The sequence below is a fragment of the Ranitomeya imitator genome, chromosome 3 (genome assembly GCF_032444005.1).
Source record: "Ranitomeya imitator isolate aRanImi1 chromosome 3, aRanImi1.pri, whole genome shotgun sequence".
In the NCBI taxonomy this organism is placed as follows: domain Eukaryota; kingdom Metazoa; phylum Chordata; class Amphibia; order Anura; family Dendrobatidae; genus Ranitomeya; species Ranitomeya imitator.
Genome location: NC_091284.1, coordinates 607820172 through 607841439, shown reverse-complemented (window position 1 = coordinate 607841439; position 21268 = coordinate 607820172). Strand labels below are relative to the sequence as shown.

At 47.0% G+C, this 21268-nt stretch overlaps 1 protein-coding gene across 2 annotated transcripts in view; it reads left to right on the top strand.

The window, feature by feature from the left end:
- Positions 1 to 17473: 17473 nt before the first annotated feature.
- The window catches only part of SLAIN1 (SLAIN motif family member 1), a 118986-nt gene continuing 115191 nt past the window's right edge, over positions 17474 to 21268 (top strand). Inside the window, exon 1 of one of the 2 annotated variants that reach the window (XM_069758071.1) lies at positions 17474 to 18101. In XM_069758071.1, the coding sequence (XP_069614172.1) occupies positions 17641 to 18101 (461 nt within the window). In that variant the 5' untranslated portion in view covers positions 17474 to 17640. The remainder of the gene's footprint in view (positions 18102 to 21268) is intronic. The other variant, XM_069758072.1, reaches the window with a different exon arrangement.

Genomic DNA, 21268 nt, shown 5'->3' with positions numbered 1-21268 from the left:
CACCAAATCAGAGGAGGAAGGCAATTTAGACAAAGGTACCAAATGGACCATCTTAGAAAAGCGATCACAAACCACCCAAATGACCGACATCTTTTGAGAGACGGGGAGATCCGAAATAGAAATATGCGTCCAGGGCCTCTTCGGGACCGGCAAGGGCAAAAGCAACCCACTGGCACGAGAACAGCAGGGCTTAGCCCGAGCACAAGTCCCACAGGACTGCACAAAAGAACGCACATCCCGTGACAAAGACGGCCACCAAAAGGATCTAGCCACCAAATCTCTGGTACCAAAGATTCCAGGATGCCCAGCCAACACTGAACAATGAATCTGAGATAACTCTACTAGTCCATCTATCAGGGACAAACAGTTTCTCCGCTGGGCAACGGTCAGGTCTATCAGCCTGAAATTTTTGCAGCACCCGCCGCACATCAGGGGAGATGGCAGACAAAATTACCCCCTCTTTGAGAATACCCGCCGGCTCAGGAACACCCGGAGAGTCAGGCACAAAACTCCTTGACAGGGCATCAGCCTTCACATTCTTAGAGCCCGGAAGGTACGAAACCACAAAATCAAAACGGGAGAAAAATAACGACCATCGAGCCTGTCTTGGATTCAACGGTTTGGCAGACTCAAGATAAGTCAAATTCTTGTGATCTGTCAAGACCACCACGCGATGCTTGGCTCCTTCAAGCCAATGACGCCACTCCTCGAATGCCCACTTCATGGCCAACAACTCTCGATTACCAACATCATAATTGCGCTCAGCAGGCGAAAACTTTCTAGAAAAGAAAGCACATGGCTTCATCACCGAGCCATCAGAACTTCTTTGCGACAAAACAGCCCCAGCTCCAATCTCAGAAGCATCAACCTCAACCTGAAACGGGAGCGAAACATCTGGCTGGCACAACACAGGGGCAGAAGAAAAACGATGCTTCAATTCTTGAAAAGCCTCTACAGCTGCAGAAGACCAATTGACCACATCAGCACCCTTCTTGGTCAAATCAGTCAACTGTTTAGCAACACTAGAAAAATTATCGATGAAGCGCCGATAAAAATTAGCAAAGCCCAGGAACTTTTGCAGGCTCTTCACAGATGTCGGCTGAGTCCAATCGTAAATGGACTGGACTTTAACAGGGTCCATCTCGATAGTAGAAGGTGAAAAAATGAACCCCAAAAATGAAACCTTCTGAACTCCAAAGAGACACTTTGACCCCTTCACAAACAAGGAATTCGCACGAAGGACCTGGAACACCATTCTGACCTGCTTCACATGAGACTCCCAATCATCCGAAAAGACCAAAATATCATCCAAATACACAATCAGGAATTTATCCAGGTACTCTCGAAAGATGTCATGCAGAAAGGACTGAAATACTGATGGAGCATTGGAAAGCCCGAATGGCATCACCAGGTACTCAAAATGGCCCTCGGGCGTATTAAATGCTGTTTTCCATTCATCGCCTTGTTTAATACGCACAAGATTATACGCACCACGAAGATCTATCTTGGTGAACCAACTAGCCCCTTTAATACGAGCAAACAAATCAGACAGCAACTGCAAAGGATACTGAAATTTGACTGTAATTTTATTGAGAAGGCGGTAATCAATACAAGGTCTCAAAGAACCATCCTTCTTGGCCACAAAAAAGAACCCTGCTCCTAAAGGCCCCTTCACATTAAGCGACGCTGCAGCGATACCGACAACGATTCGGATCGCTGCAGCGTCGCTGTTTGGTCGCTGGAGAGCTGTCACACAGACCGCTCTCCAGCGACCAACGATGCCGGTAACCAGGGTAAACATCGGGTAACTAAGCGCAGGGCCGCGCTTAGTAACCCGATGTTTACCCTGGATACCATGCTAAAAGTAAAAAAAAACAAACACTAGATACTTACCTACAGCTGTCTGTCCTCCAGCGCTGCGCTCTGCTTCTCTGCACTCCTCCTGTACTGGCTGTGAGCCGGAAAGCAGAGCGGTGACGTCACCGCTCTGCTTTCCGGCTCACAGCCAGTACAGGAGGAGAGCAGAGCACAGCGCTGGAGGACAGACGGCTGTAGGCAAGTATCTAGTGTTTGTTTTTTTTTACTTTTAGCATGGTAACCAGGGTAAACATCGGGTTACTAAGCGCGGCCCTGCGCTTAGTTACCCGATGTTTACCCTGGTTACCAGTGAAGACATCGCTGGATCGGTGTCACACACGCCGATCCAGCGATGTCTCCAGGGAGTCCAGCGACAAAATAAAGTTCTGGACTTTGTTCAGCGACCAACGATCTCCCAGCAGGGGCCTGATCGTTGGTCGCTGTCACACAGAACGATTTCATTAACGATATCGTTGCTACGTCACAAATAGCAACGATATCGTTAACAATATCGTTATGTGTGAAGGTACCTTTACGGTGATGACGACGGGCGAATATGGCCTTTCTCCAAGGATTCCTTTATATAACTCCGCATAGCGGCGTGTTCTGGCACAGATAAATTGAACAATCGGCCCTTAGGAAACTTACTACCAGGAATCAAATTAATTGCACAATCGCAATCCCTATGAGGAGGTAGGGCACTGGCTTTGGGCTCATCAAATACATCCCGATAATCCGACAAAAACTCTGGAACTTCAGAAGGAGTGGAAGACGAAATAGACAAAAATGGAACATCACCATGTACCCCCTGGCAACCCCAGCTGGACACAGACATAGATTTCCAATCCAATACTGGATTATGGACCTGTAGCCTTGGCAACCCCAAAACGACCACATCATGCAGATTATGCAACACCAGAAAGCGGATATCCTCCTGATGTGCAGGAGCCATGCACATGGTCAATTGGGTCCAGTACTGAGGCTTATTCTTGGCCAAAGGCGTAGCATCAATTCCCCTCAATGGAATGGGATACTGCAAGGGCTCCAAGAAAAAACCACAGCGCCTAGCATACTTTATTTTCACATGTGTAAAAACAGAAATGTAACCAAAAATTTTGTTATGCAATTTCTCCTGAATACGCCACTTTTTGGGCGCACAGCAGAACTTGGTCACTCGCACTTAGTAAGTATAAACTTTAAAGGAATTGGCTGCTTTCAGGAAAGTGGGCTCCAAACTGTGTAAAATACATTAAAATAAACTCAGCAGGTACTCGCCATCACTGGGTCCAGCATCGCCCCCCCGCCATTGCTCCATGTATTTTGTCTGCAGTGATGATGTCGTGTCACTGCACAGAGCTCAGTAGTATATAGTGGGGAAAAAAAGTATTTAGTCAGCCACCAATTGTGCAAGTTTTCCCACTTAAAAAGATGTGCGAGGCCTGTAATTGACATCATAGGTAGACCACAACTATGAGAGTCAAAATGAGAAAACAAATCCAGAAAATCACCTTGTCTGATTTGGCAAGATTTATTTTGCAAAATATGGTGGAAAATAAGTATTTGGTCACCTAAAACATGCAAGATTTCTGGCTCTCACAGACCTGTAACTTCTTTAAAGGGACACTGTCACCTGAATTTGGAGGGAACAATCTTCAGCCATGGAGGCGTGGTTTTTGGGTGTTTGATTCACCCTTTCCTTACCCGCTGGCTGCAATATTGGATTGAAGTTCATTCTCTGTCCTCCGTAGTACACGCCTGCACAAGGTGCAATCTTGCCTTGCGCAGGTGTGTACTATGGAGGACAGAGAATGAACTTCAATCCAATATTGCAGCTAGCGGGTAAGGAAAGGGTGAATCAAACACACAAAAACCCTGCCTCCATGGCTGAAGATTGTTCCCTCCAAATTCAGGTGACAGTGTCCCTTTAAGAGACTCCTCTGTCCTCCACTCATTACCTGTAGTAATGGCACCTGTTTGAACTTGTTATCAGTAAAAAAGACAACTGTCCACAACCTCAATCAGTCACACTCCGAACTCCACTATGGTGAAGAACAAAGAGCTGTCGAAGGACACCAGAAACAAAATTGTAGCCCTGCACCTGAGTCGCCCAGTCACGGTAGCTGCGACCCGATGCGTGGCCCTGGAGCTCAACATTAAAGGGGAATGGTCTTTAACCCCTTAGTGACAGAGCCAATTTGGTACTTAATCACCGAGCCAATTTTTACAATTCTGACCACTGTCACTTTATGAGGTTATAACTCTGGAACGCTTCAACGGATCCCGCTGATTCTGAGATTGTTTTTTCGTAACATATTGTACTTCATGTTAGTGGTAACATTTCTTTGATATTACTTGCGATTATTTATGAAAAAAACAGAAATATGGCGAAAATTTTTAACATTTTGCAATTTTCAGAGTGATATGTCACGAAAAATAGTTAATAAATAACATTTCCCACATGTCCACTTTACATCAGCACAATTTTGGAAACAAAATTTTTTTTTTGTTAGGGAGTTATAAGGGTTAAAAGTTGACCAGCAATTTCTTATTTTTACACCATTTTTTTTTTAAGGGACCACATCACATTTGAAGTCATTTTGAGGGGTCTATATGATAGAAAATAACGAAGTGTGACACCATTCTAAAAACTGCACCCCTCAAAGTTCTCAAAACCACATTCAAGAAGTTTATTAACCCTTTACGTGCTTCACAGGAACTGAAACAATGTGGAAGGAAAAAATGAACATTTAACTTTTTTTTGCAAACATTTTAATTCAGAACCATTTTTTTTTATTTTCACATGTGTAAAAACAGAAATGTAACCAAAAATTTTGTTATGCAATTTCTCCTGAATACGCCACTTTTTGGACGCACAGCAGAACTTGGAAGTGAAGGAGCGCCGTTTGACTTTTTCAATGCAGAATTGGCTGGAATTGAGATCAGTCGCCATGTCACGTTTAGAGAGCCTCTGATGTGCCTTAACAGTGGAAACTCCCCACAAGTGACACCATTTTGGAAACTAGACCCCTTAAGGAACTTATCTAGATGTGTGGTGAGCACTTTGAACCCCCAAGAGCTTCACAGAAGTTTATAACGTAGAGCCGTGAAAATAAAAAAACGCATTTGTTTACACAAAAATGATATTTTGCCCACAAATTCTTATTTTCACAAGGGTAACAGGAGAAATTAGACCACAAAAGTTGTTGTGCAATTTCTCCTGAGTACGTCAATACCCCATATGTGGGGGTAAACCCCTGTTTGGGCGCACGGCAGAGCTTGGAAGGAAGGAGTGCCGTTTTACTTTTTTCAATGTAGAATTGGCTGGAATTGAGATCAGACGCCATGTCGCGTTTGGAGAGCCCCAAACCCCCCACAAGTGACCCCATTTTGGAAACTAGACCCCCCATGGAACTTATCTAGATGTGTGATGAGAACTTTGAATGCCCAAGTGCTTCACAGAAGTTTATAATGCAGAGTCGTGAAAATAAAAAATATTTTTTTTTCCACAAAAAAGATTTTTTAGCCCCCAAGATTTTATTTTCACAAGGGTAACAAGATAAATCAGACCAAAAAAGTTGTTGTACAATTTGTCCTGAGTATGCTGGTACCCCATATGTGGGGGTAAACCACTGTTTTGGCGCACGGCAGAGCTCGGAAGGGAGGGAGCGCCGTTTTGGAATGCAGACTTTGATAGAATGGTCTGTGGGCGTTATGTTGCGATTGCAGATCCACTGATGTACCTAAACAGTAGTAACCCCCACACGTGACCCAGTTTTGGAAACTAGACCCCCCAAGGAACTTATCTAGATGTGTGGTGAGAACTTTGAATGCCCAAGTGCTTCACAGAAGTTTATAATGCAGAGTCATGAAAATAAAAAATATTTTTTTTTCCACAAAAAAGATTTTGTAGCCCCCAAGTTTTTATTTTCACAAGGGTAACAGGAGAAATTGGACCCCAAAAGTTGTTGAGCAAAAAAGGGGAGAAGCCAGCGCAGCCTAAGGTTAAGACCCAATACATAAAGTGCAAATGCACATATTAATTTCTAACCCTTGGGGGTGACTCAGTAATGCTCCAGGTACAGCATGCTTTTAATGTGGTCTTGCTTTTAGTTCATTTAGGAGGCCTTTATGGCACAGCGAATATAAAAAACGTAGTGTAGGACTGCCCCAATATGAGATTGCCGTGAAGAGGCGGGGTGGCTCAAAGAAGTGATCAATTGAATGCTAAATGTCTCATTTTGAAAATACAGTTAGAAATTAATATGTGCATTTGCACTTTATGTATTGCGTCTTATTGCGCTGGCTTCTCCCCTTTTTTGCTCCCAAAAGTTGTTGTCCAATTTATCCCGAGTACGCTGATGCCCCATATGTGGGGGTAACCCACTGTTTGGGCGCACAGCAGAGCTCAGAAGGGAGGGAGCACCATTTGACTTTTTGAGCGCAAAATTGGCTGTCGTGTTTGGAGACCCCCTGATGTACCTAAACAGTGGAAACCCCCCAATTCTAGCTCCAACCCTAACCCCAACACACCCCTAACCCTAATTGCAACCTGATCCATAATCCTAATCACTAACCCTAACGATAATCACAACCCTTACCCCAAAACAACCCTAATGTCAACCCTAACCATAACCCTAATCAAAACCCTAAATCCAACACACCCCTAATTCTAATCTCAACCCTAACCTCAAACCTAACCCTAATCCCAATACACCCCTAATCACAACCCTAACCTTAACCCTAATCCCAAACCTAACCCTAATCCCAAGCGTAACCCTAATGCCAACCCTAACCCTAATACCAACCCTAATCCAAACCCTAATCCCAACTCTAACCCTAAATTTAGCCCCAACCCTAGCCCTAACTTTAGCCCCAACCCTAACCCTAAGGCTACTTTCACACTTGCGTTTGGCATCTGTCGCTATCTGTCATTTTGGACAAAAAACGGATCCTGCAAATGTGCCCGCAGGATGCGTTTTTTGCCCATAAACTTGTATTGCCGATGGATCGCGACGGATGGCCACATGTCGCGTCCGTCGTGCACTGGATCAGTTGTGTTTTGGCGGACCGTCGGCACAAAAAAAGTTCAATGTAACGTTTTTTTGTATGTCGCGTCCGCCATTTCTGACCGTGCATGCGTGGCCGTAACTCCGCCCCCTTCTCCCCAGGACATAGATTGGGCAGCGGATGCGTTGAAAAACTACATCCGCTGCCCACGTTGTGCACAATTTTCATAACGTGCGTCGGTATGTCGGGCCGACGCATCGCGACGGCCCCGTACCGACGTAAGTGTGAAAGAACCCTAACCCTAAATTTAGCCCCAACCCTAGCCCTCATTTTAGCCCCAACTGCTCTTCTCCTGCCGGCCGGCAGATGGCGATAGATGGTGGGCGCACTGCGCATGCACCCGCCATTTTCTTTTCCCCGGCGGCCAGGAGGAGCAGCAGGAGGACCCAGGGACACCGGTGAGTATGATAGGGTCCCCGAATCCCCTATTTCTCTGTCTCTGTGCGATCACATCAGAGGACAGAGAATTACACTTTGCTTTTTTTTTTTGCGGTCGCCGGTAAACAGTTAATTACCGGCGATCGCAAAACCTGATCATGTTCTTTGGGGTCTCGGCTACCCCCAGCAGCCGAGACCCCAAAGATCCTCCCGGTGCCGGCCGGCGGGCGCACTGCGCATGCGCCCGCCATTTTTTTGCCGGAAGAAGATGGCGGCGCCCATCGGGAGCCATGAGGTGCACCGGGGGAGACAGGTGAGTATCGGGGGGCTATTGGGGACCCCATTTCTCTGTCCTCTGATGTGCGATCACATCGGAGGACAGAGAAATTGTTTTTTTTTTGCGACCCCCGGTAAACGGTTAATTACCGGCGATCGCAAAAGCGGCGTCGGTAAAAAAACCCCCGAATCATGTTCTCCGGGGTCTCGGCTACCCCCGGCAGCCGAGACCCCGGAGAAAATCCGACTCTGGGGGGCGCTATTTACTTTTTCCACAGCGCCGTTAATTAACGTCGCTGTGGTTTAAGTACCCTTAGCGGCCGCCGTTAAAAGGCGTATCGGCGGTCGTTAATGGGTTTAAGGGGAAAATGTTCAAAGTCTGTCGTCTGCCGGTATCACGGGTGGTACACTTCCCACAGGTGAGGCGAGGTCCCCAGGGGTCCTCTGGTGTAAGGCGTGGATAGTATGTGCCGGTGAATAAATGGAGGAGACACGTTGTCTTTACCTGGTTTACTGCAGATGGTAGGCCACAGTCCAGGGCATCGGCAACAGTTACCTTAGGAGTCCAGGCAGTCCAGAGACAAGTGGAATCCCCTGGGCAGGTACGGTTGGGGGCCTTCCACTCTGCGCTTGCTGTGTCTGAGGTCCCTGCTGCCACTAAGTGCTCCACACAAGGTCCTAGTAGTTTCCCCTGTCCTGGTACCTGTATGGTGGGCAGCTTGAGCCGCCTTTTCTGGGGGTCTCCGCACTGTGACTCCAGGTTCCAGGGTGCTGCTGTACCACAGGTGCAAATGGGCCTATTCTCAGCCTCCTTGAGTCCTGTATCTCCTCTCTGCTCCCTTCCTGTCTGTGCTCGCTCACAGACTCTCTGTAAAGACTGAACTGCACTCACTGGTCTCCTGGGACCAACTGTCTAGCTCCTCCTCCAAACCAGGATCTTTATCCAGGGCAGCTGCCCTAAAACAGGGTTTTGAGCTCCCCCTCCTGGCCTGGATTTGGAAGGTGTTGTGTGTGTGATAACCTGCCAAAGGGAATCTCACTTGTCTCCAGGAATAGCACTACCCTCCCCGAGAGGAAGGCAGCACTACTGTGGTACCCAAACTCCTGGGGTGCCACACTCCAGGCTGGGAAGACTGAATCTGCAATAGGCAAGCAGCTTGGTGTGATGAAATCAACTGTGAGAGCAATAATAAGAAAATGGAAGACATACAAGACCACTGATAATCTCCCTTGATCTGAGGCCCCACGCAAGATCTCAAATCTCAAAATGATCACAAGAATGGTGACCAAAAATCCCAGAACCACATGAGGGACTCAGTGAATGACCTGCATAAAGCTGGGACCATCGTAACAAAGGTGTTGTGAGTTCTGTTTTTGGGCTCCCTCTGGTGGTTACTGATGGTACTGGGTGATTTGTGTTCTGCTGTCTTTGGTGTCCACCTGTTCTATTAGGATTTGGGAGTTTCCTGTTTAACCGGGCTTTCTTGTCATTTCCCCGCCGGCTATCAAGGTTATCAGAGTGTTTTGTTACCTCAGCTTCTGGCTTCAGTAATCTTCAGGACAAGCTAAGTTTTGATTTTCTTGTTCCACGTTTTGCTTTATTTTTGTCTTGTCCAGCTTGCATATAATTGTCTCTTTGCTGCTGGTTGCTTTAGTGGGCTGTAATTGCTCCTCATGTTCCATGAGTTGGAACATGAGTTCAAGTAATTACAGGATGGTTTTTTGAAGGGTTTTTCGCTGACCGCGCAGTTTACTTTTGTATCCTCTGCTATCTAGTTTTAGCGGGCCTCATTTTGCTGAATCTGTTTTCATACTGTGTATGTGCCTTCCTCTCATTTCACCGTCATTATATGTGGGGGGCTGCTATTTCTGTGGGGTATTTCTCTGGAGGCAAGAGAGGTCTGTGTTTCTTCTAATAGGGGAAGTTAGATCTTCGGCTGGTGCGAGACGTCTAGGATCAACGTAGGCACGTTCCCCGGCTATTGTTATTTGTGTGTTCAGGTTTAGGGTCGCGGTCAGCTCAGGTTCCATCACCCTAGAGCTCGTTGGTGCTTGTCCTTTTGTGATTCCCTGCCATTGGAATCATGACAGTATAGCCGGCCAAAATGTTTGGGCTGAAGTAGGAGGAAAAGTAGTCTGAGGAAGTTTTTTTTTTTTTTCTCTCCTCTGAGGTTGCTGCCTAGCCTTAATTGCAGCCAGGCTGATTTTTTATTTTTTTTTCCTCCTCTTAATCCTTGAATGGCTCTGACCTTAGCTGTTTATCATGGACGTCCAGAGTTTAGCTTCCAGCTTGAATAATCTTGCTGCTAAGGTTCAAAATATACAAGATTTTGTTGTACATGCTCCTATGTCTGAACCTAGAATTCCTATTCCAGAGTTCTTTGCTGGAGATAGATCTAGTTTTCTGAATTTTAGGAACAATTGCAAGCTGTTCCTTTCTTTGAAATCTCGCTCTTCTGGAGACCCTGCTCAGCAGGTTAAGATTATTATATCTTTCCTGCGGGGTGACCCTCAAAATTGGGCATTGGCACCAGGGGATCCTGCGTTGCTTAATGTGGATGAGTTTTTTCTGGCATTGGGTTTGCTCTATGAGGAACCTAACCAGGAGATTCAGGCTGAAAAATCTTTATTAGCTCTCTCTCAGGGGCAAGATGAAGCAGAAATATATTGTCAAAAATTTCGGAAATGGTCAGTGCTTACTCAGTGGAATGAGTGCGCCCTGGCTGCAAAGTTCAGAGATGGCCTTTCTGAGGCCATTAAAGATGTTATGGTGGGGTTCCCTGCGCCTACGGGTCTGAATGAGTCTATGACTATGGCTATTCAGATTGATCGGCGTTTACGGGAGCGCAAACCTGTGCACCATTTGGCGGTGTCTTCTGAACAGGCACTTGAGACAATGCAATGTGATAGAGTTCAGTCTAGAAGTGAACGGCAAAACTATAGGCGGAAAAATGGGTTGTGCTTTTATTGTGGTGATTCAGCTCATGTTATATCAGCATGCTCTAAACGCACAAAAAAGGTTGATAAGTCTGTTGCCATTAGTACGTTACAGTCTAAGTTCATTCTGTCTGTGACTCTGATTTGCTCATTATCATCCATTTCCGTCGATGCCTATGTAGATTCAGACGCTGCCCTGAGTCTTATGGATTGGTCATTTGCCAAGCGATGTGGGTTTAGTCTTGAGCCTCTGGAAGTCCCTATTCCTTTGAAGGGAATTGACTCTACACCTTTAGCTATGAATAAACCTCAGTACTGGACACAAGTGACCATGCGTATGACTCCCGTTCATCAGGAGGTGATTCGCTTCCTGGTATTGTATAATTTACATGATGTTCTAGTACTTGGTCTGCCATGGTTACAAACTCATAATCCAGTCCTTGACTGGAAAACAATGTCTGTGTTAAGCTGGGGATGTCAGGGGGTTCATGATGATGCACCTCCGATTTCTATCGCTTCATCTACTCCTTCTGAGGTTCCTGTATTTTTGTCTGATTATCGGGATGTTTTTGAGGAGCCTAAGCTCAGTTCGCTTCCTCCTCACAGGGATTGCGATTGTGCTATAGATTTAATTCCTGGTAGTAAATTTCCTAAAGGTCGTTTGTTCAATCTGTCAGTGCCAGAGCATACTGCTATGCGGGATTATGTTAAGGAGTCCTTGGAAAAGGGACATATCCGTCCATCTTCGTCCCCTTTGGGAGCAGGTTTTTTTTTTCGTGGCCAAAAAAGATGGGTCCTTGAGGCCTTGTATAGATTATCATCTTTTGAATAAGATTACCGTAAAATATCAGTATCCTTTGCCTTTGTTGACTGATTTGTTTGCTCGCATTAAGGGGGCTAAATGGTTCACTAAGATTGATCTTCGGGGTGCGTATAATCTTATACGAATAAAGCAAGGTGATGAGTGGAAAACCGCATTTAATACGCCTGAGGGCCATTTTGAGTATTTGGTAATGCCTTTCGGACTTTCTAATGCTCCTTCAGTCTTCCAGTCCTTTATGCACGATATTTTCCGTGAATATCTGGATAAATTTATGATTGTGTATTTGGATGATATTTTGTTTTTTTCTGATGACTGGGAGTCTCATGTTCAGCAGGTCAGGAAGGTGTTTCAGGTCCTGCGGGCTAATTCCTTGTTTGTAAAGGGCTCAAAGTGTCTCTTTGGAGTCCAGAAGATTTCTTTCTTGGGGTATATTTTTTCCCCTTCTACTATTGAGATGGATCCAGTCAAGGTTCGGGCTATTTGTGACTGGACGCAGCCTGCATCTCTTAAGAGTCTGCAGAAGTTCTTAGGCTTTACTAATTTCTATTGTCGTTTTATAACTAATTTTTATAGTGTTGTTAAGCCTTTGACGGATTTGACTAAGAAGGGTGCTGATGTTGCTGATTGGTCTCCTGCGGCTGTGGAGGCCTTTCGGGAACTTAAACGCCGGTTTTCTTCTGCTCCTGTGTTGCGTCAGCCTGATGTTTCGCTTCCTTTCCAAGTTGAGGTTGATGCTTCCGAGATTGGAGCGGGGGCGGTTTTGTCACAGAGAAGCTCCGATTGCTCGGTGATGAAGCCATGTGCGTTCTTTTCTAGAAAATTTTCGCCCGCTGAGCGGAATTATGATGTGGGTAATCGGGAACTTTTGGCCATGAAGTGGGCATTTGAGGAGTGGCGTCATTGGCTGGAGGGTGCTAGACATCGTGTGGTGGTCTTGACTGATCACAAAAATCTGATTTACCTTGAGTCGGCCAGGCGTCTGAATCCTAGACAGGCTCGTTGGTCACTGTTTTTCTCTCGTTTCAATTTTGTGGTTTCATACCTGCCAGGTTCAAAGAATGTGAAGGCGGATGCTCTTTCTAGGAGTTTTGTGCCTGACTCCCCTGGAAATTCTGAGCCCACTGGTATCCTTAGGGATGGGGTGATTTTGTCGGCCGTCTTCCCAGACTTGCGACGTGCTTTGCAGGAGTTTCAGGCGGGTAAACCTGATCGTTGTCCGCCTGAGAGACTGTTTGTTCCGGATAGTTGGACCAGTAGAGTCATCTCCGAGGTCCATTCTTCTGCGTTGGCAGGTCATCCTGGAATATTTGGTACTAGAGACTTGGTGGCCAGGTCTTTTTGGTGGCCTTCCTTGTCGAGGGATGTGCGTTCTTTTGTGCAGTCTTGTGAGGTTTGTGCTCGGGCTTAGCCTTGCTGTTCTCGAGCCAGTGGATTGTTGTCACCTTTGCCTATCCCGAAGAGGCCTTGGACGCACATTTCCATGGACTTTATTTCGGATCTCCCTGTCTCTCAAAAAATGTCTGTCATCTGGGTTGTGTGTGACCGCTTTTCTAAAATGGTTCATCTTGTACCCTTGCCTAAGTTGCCTTCCTTCTCTGAGTTGGTCCCTCTGTTTTTCCAGAACGTGGTTCGTTTGCATGGGATTCCGGAGAACATCGTTTCTGACAGGGGATCCCAGTTTGTGTCTAGATTTTGGCGGACGTTCTGTGCTAAGATGGGCATTGATTTGTCCTTTTCGTCTGCATTCCATCCTCAGACGAATGGCCAGACGGAGCGAACTAATCAGACCTTGGAAACTTATTTGAGGTGTTTTGTTTCTGCTGATCAGGATGACTGGGTTACCTTTTTGCCGCTGGTCGAGTTTGCCCTTAATAATCGGGCTAGTTCTGCTACCTTGGTTTCTTTCTTTTGTAATTCGGGGTTTCATCCTCGTTTTTCCTCTGGTCAGGTGGAGCCTTCTGATTATCCTGGAGTGGACATGGTGGTGGATGGGTTGCATCGGATTTGGAGTCATGTGGTGGACAATTTGAAGTTGTCCCAGGAGAAGGCTCAGCAGTTTGCTAATCGCCGTCGCCGCGTGGGTCCTCGACTTCGTGTTGGGGACTTGGTGTGGTTGTCTTCTCGTTTTGTTCCTATGAAGGTCTCTTCTTCTAAGTGCAAGCCTCGGTTCATCGGTCCTTATAGGATCTTGGAAATTCTTAACCCTGTGTCGTTTCGTTTGGATCTCCCGGCATCGTTTGCTATTCATAATGTGTTCCATCGGTCGTTGTTGCGGAGGTATGAGGTACCTGTTGTTCCTTCGCTTGAGCCTCCTGCTCCGGTGCTGGTGGAGGGAGAATTGGAGTATGTTGTGGAGAAGATCTTGGATTCTCGTGTTTCCAGACGGAAACTCCAATATTTGGTCAAGTGGAAGGGTTATGGTCAGGAGGATAATTCTTGGGTGGTTGCCTCTGATGTTCATGCTGATGATTTGGTCCGCGCTTTTCATAGGGCTCATCCTGGTCGCCCTGGTGGTTCTCGTGAGGGTTCGGTGACCCCTCCTCAAGGGGGGGGTACTGTTGTGAGTTCTGTTTTTGGGCTCCCTCTGGTGGTTACTGATGGTACTGGTTGATTTGTGTTCTGCTGTCTTTGGTGTCCACCTGTTCTATTAGGATTTGGGAGTTTCCTATTTAACCGGGCTTTCTTGTCATTTCCCCGCCGGCTATCAAGGTTATCAGAGTGTTTTGTTACCTCAGCTTCTGGCTTCAGTAATCTTCAGGACAAGCTAAGTTTTGATTTTCTTGTTCCACGTTTTGCTTTATTTTTGTCTTGTCCAGCTTGCATATAATTGTCTCTTTGCTGCTGGTTGCTTTAGTGGGCTGTAATTGCTCCTCATGTTCCATGAGTTGGAACATGAGTTCAAGTAATTACAGGATGGTTTTTTGAAGGGTTTTTCGCTGACCGCGCAGTTTACTTTTGTATCCTCTGCTATCTAGTTTTAGCGGGCCTCATTTTGCTGAATCTGTTTTCATACTGTGTATGTGCCTTCCTCTCATTTCACCGTCATTATATGTGGGGGGCTGCTATTTCTGTGGGGTATTTCTCTGGAGGCAAGAGAGGTCTGTGTTTCTTCTAATAGGGGAAGTTAGATCTTCGGCTGGTGCGAGACGTCTAGGATCAACGTAGGCACGTTCCCCGGCTATTGTTATTTGTGTGTTCAGGTTTAGGGTCGCAGTCAGCTCAGGTTCCATCACCCTAGAGCTCGTTGGTGCTTGTCCTTTTGTGATTCCCTGCCATTGGAATCATGACACAAAGGCTACCATCAATAACACACTACGCCGCCAGGGTCTCAGGTTCTGCAGTGTCAGATGTGTCCCCCTGCTTAAGCCAGTACATGTCCAGGCCCATCTGAAGTTTGCCAGAGAGCATTTGAATTGTTCAGAAGAGTATTGCAAGAATGTCATATGGCCTGATGAAACCAAAGTAGAACTGTTTGGTAGAAACAAAACTCGTTGTGTTTGGAGGAGACAGAATGCTGAGTTGCATCCAAAGAACATCATACCTACTGTGAAGCATGGGGGGTGGCAACATTATGCTTTGGGGCTGTTTCTCTGCAAAGGGACTAGGACGACTGATCCGTGTACATGAAAGAATGAATGGGGCCATGTATCATGAGATTTTGAGTGCAAACCTCCTTCCATCAGCAAGGGCATTGAAGATGAAACGTGGATAAGTCTTTCAGCATGATAATGATCCCAAGCACACTGCCAAGGCAACGAAAGAGTGGCTTCGTAAAAAGCATATGAAGGTCCTGGAGTGGCCTAACCAGTCTCCAGATCTCAACCCCATAGAAAACCTTTGGAGGGAGTTGAAAGTCTGTGTTGCCCAGCGACAGGCCCAAAACATCACTGCTCTAGAGGAGAACTGCATGGAGGAATGGGCCAACATGCCACCAACAGTGTGTGCCAACTTTGTGAAGACTTACAGAAAACGTTTGACCACTGTCATTGCTAACAAAGGATATATAACAAAATATTGAGATGAACTTTTGTTAATGACCAAATACTTATTTTCCACCATAATTTGCAAAATAAATCTTGCCAAATCAGACAAGGTGATTTTCTGGTTTGTTTTATCATTTTGACTCTCATAGCTCTACCAATGATGTCAATGTTACGTGTTACGGAACCACTCAGCACCCATAATATGTTGTGCAGTTATATGTATGTATAATAGGTTCCATGTGAAATGCTTCAGCCCACAGGCTGCTCCCCTGGGCAGAGGGGACAAGATATTCCCCTTCTGTCCTCCCCCCACCTTTGTAATTCCCACAGTAAATATCGTCAGGCTCCGGCCCCCTGCGCCTATTGTAATGTATGTCTGGCCTGCCCCTTTTCAATTGGCCCGCTTTCTGTAACTGTGTGATATATTCTGTGTCCTGTGAATAAAGTGTTGTCAGACTGGAAATATGTGGAGAAGCAGTGAGATTTTATATGCGCCCATGAAATCAAGGAATTCCAGCCGGCGTCCTTCATTCAGACTCCAGCCAAAGAAGAGTGGTCCTCCTAAAACACGGGGTGGTACTGAAAAAGGTACCCAAGCTTGGTAGACCCCGTTACAGTCAATTACAAGCCTCGCTCACACTTTTAATTGGGAGAACTTGCACAATTGGTGGCTGACTAAATACTTTATTTGCCCACTGTATGCCGTCTAAATCGACACAGCCATTGGACTCATTACACCAGGTGCTGACCACAGGGGCCTACTAGTGTGGTGACACATGATGGTGACATGACATCACCCCTGCAGCCAAAACACCGAAACCGGAGTAGTGGAAGTCGGCCCTGGACCCATGGAGGATGGGCACCAGCTGAGTTTGTTACTGAGCTGAGTTTGTCACTTTCCTGAAAGAGGACAACCCCTTTAAATTTTTGAATGGCTGTGACACAAAGTTGCCATTATTACGTTTTGGGGGCACTACCATTTTCTAAAGTGGCTCTTACTGAGTTTGGGGGTACAATACCTACCTTTACCCGGACACTACACCATGATCAGTCAGTGGGCTTATTTCCACAAGTGTTTAGAGCACAAGCTGTGATTTCTGACCCCAGCTCTCCAGCTGCAGTCTATGTGCCGGGACACACAAGTCCTGTGGGGCAGAAGAGCCCCTACTGCTGCAGCCTGTACTCGCAGCACTGCTGGCTCACTAGCCCACTGAGTCTCAAATGCAACAGCCTGTACTCTCAGCACTGCTGGCTCATTAGCCCACTGAGCCCCTCCCTTTCTGCATTCTAAAGACACAAAAGAGAATGGTAAAACCAAAAACACTCAGTTTGAAAAAATGTTTGCAGTAATCCGCAAGTGCTAGTAAAAGATGTAAATAACAGGGTATTTGGTTGATACGTTTTTTGCAAAAAATGTATACTAAGCTGCTCTACCAATCTTCACGGTATACCCATATCAGAGCAGTCCTAACTAATGTATGCAATCCCTATCTGATGTATTTAAAAACCTGATCATCTGTATATTACCTGTGTGAACAGGGTTCAGAGAGGAAAAATCCATGTGTGCATACAGGGCAGAACAGCTTCTATTCTGACAGCACTGCTTGCTCACTAGCCCACTGAGCCTCCCCTACTGCAGCCTGTACTCGCAGCACTGCTGGCTCACTAGCCCACTGAGCCTCCCCTACTGCAGCCTGTACTTGCAGCACTGCTGGCTCACTAGCCCACTGAGTCTCCCCTACTGCAGCCTGTACTCGCAGCACTGCTGGCTCACTAGCCCACTGAGCCTCCCCTGCTGCAGCCTGTACTCACAGCACTGCTGGCTCACTAGCCCACTGAGCCCCCCCTGATGCAGCCTGTACTCGCAGCACTGCTCGCTCACTAGCCCACTGAGCCTCCCCTGATGCAACCTGTACTAACAGCACTGCTGGCTCACTAGCCCACTGAGCCTCCCCTGATGGAGCCTGTACTCAGAGCACTGCTGGCTCACTAGCCCACTGAGCCTCCCCTGCTGTGGCTCTACCCATTCCTGGCGGCGGTGGTCCTTCCATGCCCGTACAGATGAGCAGAGCCTCTCCTCCCCTGGCAGTGCCGGACTGAGGCTGGTGGGCTCCTATCAGTCCCCCGAGCCCGGCTGCTCTTTGTTCCCATTGTGTCCCCCCTCTCTCAGCATTAGTGGGAGGGAGCCGGCGCTCGCATCAATATTCCCAGCGCTGACAGGAGGCGCATCCACTCCGAGCAGAGGAGGATGCAGCCTGAGCACAAGTGCAGCAGCCATCAGCGTCCCTGACTGAGAGCCCGGCGTCTGCGGACTGTGCCATGGCGGAGGTGAAGTGCGGCACCACGGCGGGCACTAACGGCATGGTGGTGAACGCGGAGCTGGAGGTGAAGAAGCTGCAGGAGCTGGTGAGGAAGCTGGAGAAGCAGAACGAGCAGCTGAGGAACCGGGCGAGCGCTGTGAGCACCTGCACTGCCAGCCCGCACCTGCTGCTGCCGCCGGCGATGCATCAGCCCGGGACATGCCTGCTGCCTGCTCCTGCCCTGGCACGGCCCGCCGCACTGTGCCTGCCCAGCCCGGTGCCCACTCTGCTCTGCACCTCCTCCATCGGGGGCAGCCTGTACCCTCCGGACAATCTCGGCTACTACAGACCCCAGCTGTCCTGCCTGAGTGCCACCGAGGGGCCACTGCCCGCCAGCTGCAGTCCCGGGGCCAGCATCCTGGACGAGGTGGACATATTGGACCTGGAGGATGGGTATTGTAGTGAAGAGGAAGACACCTGGTAATCCTGGCATGGGGGCACTGGGTGGGCATGACTGCAGATTAGGTGGCAGTGATGTGGCTGTGTGTTCTGGGACTGCAGCCAGCTCCAGATGTAGCAGCCTGTGCTTTTACATGGGGCTGCCTGCCTCTGCTCCATCTGCAGTTGGGGGCTGCCTGCTCTGGGGAATGGCCATTATTAGCCCAAGAGGATTCCCTGTGACTGCTCAGCCAGGACACAATCTGTTCCAGGCAATAGGATTTGGGTTTATCACAAATCTCCCAGAGCGGCTTCACAGGATTTGCTTTCTAGAACTGGTTTTCTGCTGCTGTCGGAATATTGCAGCCTACATTGCATTGCATGCAGCGCCCATTTATTTATTCTGAATGCCAAAGCGTCATCTGTTTTTTGTACTATGCTGCATGGGATTGGTGGGCAAGGACGGGGGCGTTTTGTTTTGTATCACACCATCTCCTTAGTCCTATGCAGTGCAGCAAGCTGGTATTTATAGGGTGCCTTTCTGGATCGCCCCCTAATCTGTATTCAAGGCCTGGCATGAGTTATTTTCTCCGATATCAGTCAGAAAATGACCATTCTCTTATTAAATGGTCTTTAGGTAGCAGCTGCATTTAAGGTGTGTCCTCCTTCAATAACACATTACCTTCATCAGACACCTGCAGAGCCGATCACCCTAACACCCTTTACGTGCCTGCGGCATGCGCTGAGGATTGGCCCATTGTGGCCCATCTCTTCTGCCATGCTTTTTAACCACACAGATGCATACGAGTGAAAACCCAAGTCTGTGTAGGTAATGGGATATGGCAACTGGATCAATTCATTACTAAGGGACATCTGTACATGTGAAATGCACACCGGGCCGTATTGGAGGCATTCTGAGTTTTTGTGTGGAATTTTTGCTCTTGGAATAAAGAGTAGTGAGGGTATGTTTTAGAATTGATTCAAAAGAATTTGGAGGACATGGTTCATTGGTCAGGTTAGTAATTTTTGGCCTCTGGGTAGGAGCCCTGAGAATTGCCCCTTACTTCATGACATCTATGGTTCTTTGGATTAAACAGCTTGGCGTGATGCACATGTTATATATGACATGGGCGGCTACTCAAAGGAGAGCTGCAGATGCCAGGAGGTTGGAGATGGTCCTCAGGGCTTCCGTTCAGTGGCTACAGACTAGACAATCTGTGAGTTAGGCATCATCCAGACATCAGTTTTTCTGTTGCGACCTTCTAATGACTCTGGACGAAAATCAGAAGTGTTAGATTCACCAGTTTGAATCCTTGAGAGAAGCAGAGAAGTCAAGTCAGCAATGACCACAACCATGCAAATTGCTTAGGTGCAGTCACGTGGCTGCCCACGCAGGGTATACAGGGGAATTGTAACCATGTGCGCGTCGGACATGATTTGGCACCCACATAGAGCAACTTCAGACGTCTTCTTGGAAAACCCCTTTAAATATAGAGTTGCTATTTATTTTACCCTGCTCATTGTGGTGAGTGAAATGCTGTATGAAAATGTGCAGCTTACACCACTCCATCGCTGAAAACACAAACAAACCCGCTGGAGTGTCGCTTTAAGGCCATGTTCACACATTCAGTATTTGGTCATTTTTTTAAAATCAGTATTTGTAAGCCAAAACCAGGAGTGAGTGAAGAATGCCGAAGTGGTGACGTGTTTCTAATATACTCTTCTCCTGATTGTTGAACTCCTGATTTTGGCTTAAAAATACTGAGGTAAAATACTGACCAAATACTGAAGGTGTGAACATGACCTAAATGTAAGCCCCCTGCCTTCTTTCTTATACACCCCGGCGGCTTCACCTTTTACCGACGCTGCTCCTGTCCCGCGGCGCCATCTTGTGATGTAGCTGCTGACTGGTCGGAGGTCAGAAGCTACTTCACAAGCTCTCAGTGCAAGTCTACGGGGCCAGAACGAGACTCTCATAGACTTGTATTGAAAAGTGACCTACTATGTGGTCCAGCAGGTCACTTTTCTCCAGAGACGGACCCGAGCGACGCTGGAAAAAAATGAAGGAAACGATAGGTGAGTATGAGATGGGGCAGGGGACTTGCATTGAGGCTGTTTTCACATTAGCATATGGCAATGGATGTGAGATGCTATTGACCCTCAGCTCCAGCTCTGCTGCGAGTGTGATCCGTGGGTCAGTGCTCTGTGCGCCCATCCTCTTACATTCGAGACTCACAGCACAGCTGCGTAGGAGACGGAGAAATTAATTTCTCCATCTCCTCCATTTCCAGCGTCCACCGGAATCGCACTTCACTCTGATAATATGCGAGTGCAGTGTGTTGTTTCACTCTCACCCATAGATTTATATGAGTGCATGATATAATAACCGCAGATGTGAGCCTCCCCATAGTTTAATATTGGGCCAATTTTTTTTTTTATCGGATTGCACTCATCCGATTACATCTGAAGTGTGAACGAGCCCTTGAAGCACTGGAGTGGTGCTTTAAATTCACATGCTACAGAGTTAAAATGTGCACCTTAGGTTAGTTTTCCTTTACCCAACATGTGGATGATGTTTGGTAAAACCTCATACACAATCCTTCTACTATAACATATGCTGTGGATTTTTAGCCCTAATAATTCATATAGAAAATAAGCGGTATTTCCGCCCCTTGTGAACGCTCTACAGTTGTTGATTTGCTGGATGAGACCGCGAGACTGATAATAATGACACATGTGAAGCAGATCTAGGTTTGCATCTGCAGGGTAACTTCTTTATTACCAGTTTAGGATTGTAGCAGGAGAAATCCTCTTAATTTAGTGAATAGACCTGGAGTGGCTGGGACTTGCTTGGAATTTTGTATTTGATCCATGCAATTTCTTGCAAATCCCCACACACATGGCAGAGCTGTGCAAAGGATGGATAGTTCCTTGAAGTGGAGCCGTGGGCCTCGTAGTGCTGCTGTACAGATGCCGCATGGACACATAATCCTATATCCCTGTACACACACTCCCATGCACCAGAAGACTTTTTTTATATTTGTGTTGACTCTAACAGAATCATCCCCAGATGAAATGGAAGGTATGCGGAAGTCCAAAAAGCCCAATACACTAGAATGAGAGCCATAGCCTCACATCTCCTACCTTGGAAAACTAGTTGCTCTCAGGTTCCTTCTAATAGACTTATTTCCCATCTTAGGCTAGTTTTA